The sequence below is a fragment of the Gopherus flavomarginatus genome, chromosome 25 (genome assembly GCF_025201925.1).
Source record: "Gopherus flavomarginatus isolate rGopFla2 chromosome 25, rGopFla2.mat.asm, whole genome shotgun sequence".
Lineage (NCBI taxonomy): Eukaryota > Metazoa > Chordata > Testudines > Testudinidae > Gopherus > Gopherus flavomarginatus.
In genome coordinates, this window is record NC_066641.1 from 1,540,724 (window position 1) to 1,550,177 (window position 9,454).

The 9,454-nt window shown below is 49.0% G+C and overlaps 1 protein-coding gene across 1 annotated transcript in view; it reads left to right on the forward strand.

Moving 5' to 3' along the window:
• The window catches only part of PSMD11 (proteasome 26S subunit, non-ATPase 11), a 30,377-nt gene extending 21,250 nt beyond the window's left edge, over positions 1-9,127 (forward strand). The window contains exons 10-14 of the mRNA XM_050934963.1: positions 2,131-2,256; positions 2,845-2,880; positions 5,657-5,708; positions 7,458-7,600; positions 7,728-9,127. Of these exons, the coding sequence (XP_050790920.1) occupies positions 2,131-2,256; positions 2,845-2,880; positions 5,657-5,708; positions 7,458-7,600 (357 nt within the window). The 3' untranslated portion in view covers positions 7,728-9,127. The remainder of the gene's footprint in view (positions 1-2,130; positions 2,257-2,844; positions 2,881-5,656; positions 5,709-7,457; positions 7,601-7,727) is intronic.
• The last annotated feature ends 327 nt before the right edge of the window (positions 9,128-9,454 follow it).

Consider the following 9,454-nt stretch of genomic DNA (forward strand, 5'->3'; position numbering starts at 1 on the left):
AAGTCCAAGCCCCTGCTCAAAGCAGGACCAACCCCCAAAATCCCTAAATGGCCCCCTCAAGGATTGAGCTCATAACCCTGCGTTTAGCAGGCCAATGCTCAAACCACTGAGCTATCCCTCCCCTATTCATGTAGTTGGTCTTTTCTGACCAGGGAGCTACTAAATTATGGACAATGGGAACTTGTGTTCACCGGGGATTAGGCTGAAGCCTACAGACTCAAGTCATAAGTACTCTAAAAAGGCTACTTTTTACTCCTCAAGGAATTCTGTGCTAAAAATTAAAAATTCTGTGCACGATGTTTTAAAACTCTGCAAAATTCTACATATTTTGTGTCAAAATAACACAATCACAATTTTCAATTATTTTGGTAATTTTTCAAAATATCTGTCAGCAAGTATGTGAATAACAACACAGACAACAAAATTCAGGATTCAGGATTTTTTTTTGACAAATAGATTCCTTAGTAGGCATATTAGCACATCTATATGGCTCCTCAGCAAGCGAGAGGGACAGAATCTTGCATGCCCAACCCTGCCCCCCAATCCAGGAGTGGGGCAAGCAGGCTCAGCCAGGCAGGATCCAGGTGTGGAGGGGCATAGTGTGTGTGGGATCAACGTGTGGGGTGAGAGGGTTCTGTGTGGGGCAGTCTGGGTGTGGATGGCTCTGTGTGGGGAGTCCAGATGTGGTGTCGGGGGAGGGCAGATTTGGATGCACAGGGCCTTATCAGAGGGTTCATTGGGGGGAATGGGACTCTGTGGGTGGGAATGGGCAGGTGATCCAAGCAAAGGTAGCTGGGGCTCAGCAGAGGGCTTTGAGTTGGGGGTAGGCAGGGGATGGGGCTCAGCATGGGGTCTGGGTGCCGGGGACACAGCAAAGAGGTCCATGGGGTGGGGGGGGGCTAGGTGTAGCTGGTTATGGCTCAGTAGGGTGTGGGTCCAGGTTCGATGGGGTGGTGCAGGTGGGGTGGGGCTTGACAGGGTGAGGGTTTTGGTGCAGGGTGGGGGGGGGGGGTTCTGCAGGGGATGTTGTGGTTGCAAGAGTGGGGGTTGGCAGAGGAGTCTGAGTGCAAGGGGGGATCCAGATGCAGAGTGTGTGGCTCAGCAGGGGAGGTCTGGGTATGAGGGAGTTGGAAAGATGGGGAGCAGTTCCCCCCTCAGTGACTCCTCCCCCTGCAGCTGGGGTGTGATGGGGGCAGGAAGCAGGGTGGGGGTACAGAGTTACCTGAAACTGGGGGAGGTTCCTGGGGGTGGGTCTGACCCAGCCCTGGGAGCGGCCTGTGCAGGTTAAGAGGAAGTTGTCTCCTTGCCCCTGCCTGTCCAGCCAGCTAGGACTTGCGGCTGGAACCTGGTGCACAGTAGGAGCCACCGGTCAGGGTGTCCCCAGTTCCGGATGCACCATGAGAGGGGGACTCTCATTTTCACGCCAGCCCTGCCCCCCGAGGTGGTGATTTTACATCTCCCCCGGCTGCTCCTGATGCCCTAACCAGATAGTCTCTCTTTTACCCCCTTTCCCCCACCCCCTCTGTCTGGGAGGGGTGCATGAATCAATTTTTCTGCATGGAGAAAGTAAAAATCTGCAAGGGGCATTAATTTTGCGCTTACACAGTGGGGCAGAATTCCCCCAGGAGTAAATTCTGTGGCTAATACCCCTTCCTTTCTTCCTTCTCCTCATTCCTACATAAAATATTCCTTTCTTGTAAGCCTGAAGAAATCCACTGCCTGCTCAGATTTTCATTCATTTGAAATGATCTGCCTGGACTGAAGCCTTTTTTTAAAGATTCTTCAGGAGGAAAATACAAGTTGAGGGGAGAAGCAGCAGGGCCAGGAAGCTACTCTGATATGCCAAACCTCTCAAAGAGGAGAACAAATGCATTTGCTTACCTAAGCCTCTGGGTCACATCATTATAAAGAATGAGAAGAAAGGTACTAATCAACAAGGTGCTTGAAAAGCATTAGGCTGAGGTGCCAGATACTGACCGTCAGGCCAGTGTAATGGGTAGTAGTAGTTTAACATCTGATACCATGCTGGAGGTAAGGGAGGCTATAGTGTGCCCTGACAGATGAGGGGACTTGGCTGTCTTCACTACCATCTCCCAACCTAATTATTTGTTCCCAACATGTTTCCTGTAGGCTCTGACAGATTATAAAGTGGAGCTCAGGGACGATCCCATAATCAACACTCATTTGGCTAAACTCTATGATAACTTATTGGAACAAAATCTGATCCGAGTCATTGAACCCTTTTCTAGAGTACAGGTAAGTTTCTTTACTTCCGGCAGCTTTTCCCCACTCATCCTTGGTGTGTGAGCTTCTTAGACACAAGCAGGGGCTGCTAGGCAAAGTAATCTGCAGTGGTAGGGAGTCTTTTGACTCACTCAGATGAGTTCTGCTGACCACTTGGTGGACTGGCACTTGAGTCCATAAGTCGTCGTCATCAGCTCAAAACGACTGGCTGTTAAAGGGCTGATGGGGGAACCTCCAGAACTGCTCTTTCATTTTTTCATTAAGCTTTAGATGGGCATGTTTGTAACGCCTTGATTGACAGTGTTTGGCTCTAAGGGGTCTTCCAAGGCACTGGTGAGGCTGGAATAATACTAATCTTAAATCTAGACTGAAGCAGTGAAATGATGACTCAGCTGTTCAGTTTGTGGTCTGTCCACCTTCAGTTAGAATTGTATTGTAATCTGAAGTCTAAATGAGATGAAGCAAAGGAACCCATCTGGGGTAGATGGCTGGAGTATTGAGTTGTCATGTAGAAAGAACCCAGACCTCGTTGTTCTGTCGTAAAAGCAAAACTAAAGCTTGACTTCCCGTATCTGTATTGGTCTTTCTCTCCCTTTATAGATGGAACACATATCCAGCCTCATCAAGCTCTCAAAGGTAAGAACATTGCTAGAATTCTGTGGGATGGTTTAGTAAAGAGGGCAAAGAAACTGAGGGGTCAAATGACCACCATGAAATAACTCAGTGCATTAAACCTCCTGCTCCACAACAACTAGAGGAAATGCCACTGCTGAGAAATCCTCCTGTGACGGGTGCACTCACCTCTCTTCATTTTCTCCTGGTGCCCCCTGTAGGCTGCTGACCTCGCTAGAACTCAGCCCACCGGCCAAGTCACACAGAGTCAGTAGACATGAATGAACCCCTTCTGGGGTAACAGAGGTCCAGCAAGGACTGTTGTTGCGCCCTTGGTAGTGTGTTCAGCCCTGTCTCTGGGCTTGGTTCTCAGGCTCTTCTGGGCTAACTTTAGGTTCTTCCCTGCCCTGTTATAGAGCACTGCCCCAGGACTTTCTTCCTGGAGACTTTGTCTTCACTGATTCTCGCTGTCCAGCCAGGTCATCTCTCAAGTTCAGTCCTGGGGGGGGGGGATGGACACCCATAACAAAGAGCTCACCAGACAGTCTGCCTGCCCTTACCAGAGCTCTGAGCTCTTTCAGTTCCAGCCCTTTGCTTGGGCTTCTGAATGAGGCTTATCCCCTTCTTGGGATTTAGGTCACTTCCCTAGTGGCCAGTGAGGGAACTTGGGCCCACCTACTACTCTGGTCCCAACCCAGGGACCCTATAGGTAGCAACCATGTACTGCTTCCCTCACTTGGTTGCTGCTACATTCCCTGGTTCCCTTCCCACCTGGCCTCTTCACCTCTGTCTGCTACCTTAGGGCAAGAGTCCTCGGGTCCTCCTGTTCCCAGATTCAAGCAATGCAGCCCATCAAGTTCGCTTTGGCCAGAGTGGAGCGCCCTTCCTTGCACCTTTGCCCCAGTCAGCAACTGACCTGCTCAGGCTCTACAGCTGCTTTTATCTGTGCCTTCTGGGCTCTCTGACAAAGTTCCTCCTCTGCTTTGGTGGGTCCTGTGCTTATTGGCAGATTTGCTCATCTTGGTGATCTTCCCCACAGTCTAGGTCAACTTCTCCTGTCTCTGATCAGGAGTTGGGAGGTTTGGGGGGAACCCGGGCCCGCCCTCTACTCTGGGTTCCAGCCCAGGGCCCTGTGGATTGCAGCTGTCTAAAGTGCCTCCTGTAACAGCTGCATGACAGGTACACTTCCCTGGGCTACTTCCCCATGGCCTCCTCCAAACACCTTCTTTATCCTCACCATGGGACCTTCCTCCTGGTGTCTGATAACGCTTGTACTCCTTAGTCCTCCAGCAGCACAGCCTCTCACTCTCAGCTCCTTGTGCCTCTTGCTCCCAGCTCCTCACATGAACTTCTCTCCTCTGGCTCCTCCCCCCTGTCCCGCCCTGCCCCACCTCACCTGGCCTGACTGAAGTGAGCTCCTTTTTAAACCCAGGTGCCCTGATTGGCTGCAGGTGACGTAATCAGCCTGTCTGCCTTAATTGGTTCTAGCAGGTTCCTGATTACTCTAGTGCAGCCCCTGTTCTGGTCACTCAAGGAACAGAAAACTACTCATCCAGTGACCAGTATATTTGCCCTCTACCAGACTCCTGTACCCCACTGGTCTGGGTCTGTCACAGCTCTGATTGGCTGCAAGGGGCCTCAGGGCCTGGTACACCCTGTCACACACACCCTTGAGGGCAGGGGTTCATATAATATGCTTGCAGTGTATGTTTTGCTTGGGGAGAGATGAGCTTCCCTACAAAACCCTCCTCCTGTCCCCAGGTCCTGCCCGTGCCACTCCCACCACTTGCTGACTCTTCTATATTTGAAGAATCTGAAGGAGCCTCCCTGTAAAATGCTGTCGAATTTTCTGTGCTCAGTAACCCCTCACTGAATCCAGCTTAGCCCTTTTTAATCCAGGTGGGCAGCAAATGGCAGTCCAGGGTGTAACTGTCATGAACAAACCTTCTCCAACTGTCCTTGACTTAACTTGAAAAGCTCTTAAAAGGCAGTGGACCAAACTAGTTGCTCCTTTGGCTAGAGTTTCACCAGGGCTGAACTTGGCGCAGTGACTGTGCAGATCCCCACTCTGTCAGCTTCCCACAGTGCCTAAAGGGAGACTCTCAGCAACTTCTCAGCTGGGGTAAGTCTCCTCTTGCTCTCAGGAGTACCCAGAAATGCCCTTGCCCCAGACTGTCAGAGCGGCTCTAAACTCAGAGCTGCCATGTCAGGTGACGGAGAGCATCTCACTCATGGCCACGTGGCTGCTTCCACCATACAGCCTCATTTCCAAATGGTGCACTCCTAACTCAGCCCCTGGGCGCTAGCGCACACTGGGAGCACAAACATTCCTTAATTGTGAGCTCTGCTAACATAGCAGAGAGTGGAGAACAAGGGCCTGACTCCCAATGGGCCACTTGCTGGCTGTAGCAGGTCGTCAAAGACTGATGCATGGTGAAGCTTAGCTAACTAGATGCTTGCTGAGTCAAGCAGGAATGCTCCAAATCCCCTGCTGATTCCAGTATGTATGAAATGAAGATTGTATTGTATTTTGTGATGCGAAAAGGCAATAGGTCACTTGGGAACTCTGATCGTTAAAAAGTGGTTCCTGGTCGTGGTTGCTCTGACATCCTGCTTTGCCTAAAATTGACTGTAATTGCAAGCTAGTCTGTATGTGAGAGATGGCTTGCAAAGATATTCAATTACAAATGCTGAAATGTTGCTTGGAGACATTTATCTTTATATCCTGTCAGGTCTGTGGGTCGAGGGTAGTAAAATCCACTGCTCTGCAGTTAGCTTCAAGAGATTATTTCAATTTCAGGCTGATGTGGAAAGGAAACTGTCACAGATGATCCTGGACAAGAAATTTCATGGTGAGTGTCTGCACCCTGTTGGATCTTTCCACACCTTCCACTCCATTTTTAGATGAACAAGTGAAAGAAGCTTGTGTATGTTCTCTTAACTGCTGTCTCTCTCCAAATCTTAAGCATATGCCCTAGAGTGTTATCACTCTAACTCCAGATGATACTGTCAGGCCTAGAAAGCAAATAGAGGTACATGGGAAAATACTGAAAAGATTATGGGCTGTATCCTGGAGATCCTGACCCACCTTCCTCTTACTTAACCTTTTGACACCAGCTAACTAGTGAGAGCTCCATTGGTGCCCGGCATGCTCAGTAACGGCTTCCACTTGAAACTAGAATTCCTCTGCCAACTCCTGGCAAAGAGCTGAAGAGCACTCTTCCATTCACCTCGTGCTGGAGGGCTAGTGCCTAGTACAGGGATGGACAAACTTTTTGGTCCAAGGGCCACATCTGGGTGGGGAAATTGCATGCAGGGCCATGAATGTAGGGCTGGGACAGGAGGTTGGGGTGCGGGAGGGGGTGCAGTGTGCGGGAGGGGGCTCAGGGCAGGGGGTTGGGCTGCAGGAGGAGTACGGCAGGGGCTTCAATGCAGGAGGTTGCAGCGCAGGAGGGATGCGGCAGGGGGTTGCGGTGCAGGAGGGGTTTGGGGTGCGGACTCTGGCCCGTCACCACTTACCTGGAGGGGCTCTGGGGTTACAGCGGGGCGAAGGCAGGCTCCCTGCCTGCCCTGGCCCCGCACCGCTCCCAGAAGTGGCCAGCACCACGTCCCTGTGGCCCCTGGGGGTTGGGGGGCAGAGAGCTCTGTGCGCTGTCCTTGGTTGCAGGCATCGCCTCCTGCAGCTCCGATTGGTCGGGAATGGGAAAACGTAGCCAATGGGAGTTTCAGGGGAGGTAGCAGGAAAGAGGTTCTCCTGTCCTGAGTGCCCAGCACAGAAAGCCAGTCCTACTAGCTTAGCCGGGCAGAATGAACGTGGGATAGGTCAGTGGGACAACCCTGTTGATTAGAGAATGATTAAAGCATAGCAGGAAACCGAATACAAAATATATTGATAAAGGGATCAAGAAAATGAAAGGGTAAATCTCCCAGCTGCTGGAGTTGTCGTCATCAGAGAATCAAGCTCGCTAGACTGATAATTGGAGATGGGTTGGAGATCCCCCAAGTAAGATTTCCCTTCCCTCCCGCCCCAGTAGGCTGCTCTCGCACAAAGCGGGTTTCCAAAGTGCTGCCTTCTGGATCCCCTATTCCACATCCCCTGCAATGTTGTGTTGCAAAGAACAGGTTAGCCAGGTGCTGGAGTAGTGCCAGTAAGCCCGGGTCAGAGGAGATCCTGACACCTTTCCTCCATACACACTGTGATAGACTTACTGTTCTCTCTAGCATGCGCTTAGCTAAAACTCGGAAGGCAGGAAAACCATTTTTATAAATAAAATGTTTCCACCGAAGCACTTGTTTTGTGCTGTAGAACCGCGCCCCAATCCCTAAAACCACCCTTCTCTACTATGTAGCTCTAGGGGTGAGACAGATGCTAGGGGAGCAGTGGTCACAAACCCTGGCTGGAGGGGCAAGGGCCAGATGTTTAATATGGGGAGATGGCTGGATAAATGCCAGTGGAAATGAATTCCACACCCTGGAGGCCACCACAGCATAGGCACAAGGTCCAATCTGAGACTTGATGGCTGGATCTGACAGAAGAAACTCTCAGAAGTCTGTCTAGCTCGCACGTGCACTGCTGTGTAACCAGAGCTTTGTGTTTGTAGGAATCCTTGACCAAGGGGAGGGAGTCCTGATTATCTTTGACGAGCCGCCAGTAGACAAAACGTACGAAGCTGCTCTTGAGACTATTCAGAATATGAGTAAAGTAGTGGATTCACTCTACAACAAAGCCAAGAAGCTAACATAGGTGAGTGGGTGTGAGGAGCACACAACTGCTCAGGTTCATTTCTTTTGGCTCCTAAGCCTAGGTACAGCGTGTGCCTATGCTTTTTGCTTCCTTCCCCTTGATTGACAGTGGCTCTTTTCTCTTGCAGAGTTGATTTTGGTAGCTGTCATTTGGAGAGTGTGTGTGACAGGAGAGTGAAACCTTTGGGAAAATGCTAGGAGACTTTTTTCTTTGTTCTACTTTTCGCTCGGAAAGTTTTTAAACGTCCTCATCCGGTGCATCTTGTATTCCATACGATGCGTGTTCCAGTTTCCATGTAACATTTACTGGCCAAACTTTGTATCGGGGGGGAAATATTGTTTAAAAAAAGAGGGATTCTAAATAAAAGGAAAAAGGCTTACACTACCTAAACATGTGCTTTCCACTTCCTGAAGGATAGCAGAGAGAGTACAGCAGTGGCAAGGTTTTATCCTCAATAGCTACCCGGCTGCCAAGGAAACAGTTCCATTTCTTCCCTCTACTCTGGAATCGGAGACTTACTGACAGTGTATAAGAAGCCACGTTTTATTCCATTTGTACTGAACCAAAAAACCCTTATGTGCAGACTGCTGGTTTATTTTTAAATCTTAGCACCTTTAATACCCCCCGCCCCCAGCAACTCCATATTGACTCCCTGAAGCCCACACATAGGGAACCCACTTCAGAATTGCCACTGAGCTCGATCAACTCAAAGGGTAGAAGTAACGGCTGCAACTGTCTATATCTAGGCCTGCTTCTAACAAAGGGAACAGCACAGGGTTCCCCTGGAGGCCTGTATTGCATGCTATTGTTTTAAAATAGGCTAGACTCTCTAAATGTTTTAACCCCCCCCTGTCCCCTCGCAGTGTTGGGAAGAACGAGTGAGCAGGTGTTCTCTGAGTGTTCACCTCTCTGTGAGAACCAAATGTCCAAGTGAGAAGGCAGTCTGCTAGCATAGGCACTGATCAGATCGTCATTATTCACCTCTGCTGTATAGTATATTTCCTTAAACATCTGATGTAAGACAAATCGGCCCCTCTGGGATGAGCTTGTGTAGCACTCACTAATTACTGTTTCAAAGTGATATACATGGGAGGTGGAGCATGGTGTATTCCAGCATGTTTCATTTTATGGTGAGATTACTAGCAAGGTTTTAATGCAATTTGGGCAGTGTAAGCTTCTGCATCTCTGTCGTGCTGATCTTTATTCATTCCCCTTTGTCTCCCTTTCTCTCTCTCTCCATGTTTTCTTACTAAATTTATATTTTATAAAAGGGTTCTGTTTTATCAAGAGAGATTTTGCCTTCACACTAAATCTTAAACTGGCTGATTTTTTTTTTTCTTTTCCTGCTTTCTATCCACATATTTTAACTTTCTGTGGTATTTTTTTAAACTCTGCATCTCATCCAGTTGGTCACTGTTTGGGTTTTTGGCACCATCAATATCAAATGTACAAACGGTTCTTGCTAACCAACACCAGGTATATCTGATGTTCAGATGAGTTCCAATAAAGTAATTTTTTTTTTCAAAACCTGTCTCCTGTCTTCAGCTGTTGAGGCAGAGAACATGCATATTTGGTGGTGGTTCTTTGGCCAAGGAGAATACAGCTTACAAAGCAAGCTGCATATCCATCCAAAGTGCACTGTGTTAGGTGATGGGATATTATTTCTTTCTGAACATTAAAGCTTGAGAGAGCATGTTTTAAGAAGCATCACACAGGTCTGCAAAGCAAAATAACTTTGTTTATTGTTTGACCATGACCTTTCAACCTTCCTGGAAAATGTTCCCACACCTTGCAGCTGTAGAAATGGAGCCAAACTTTGGAAAGCATAGTAATGCAGTTCACAGGCTTTTTTAA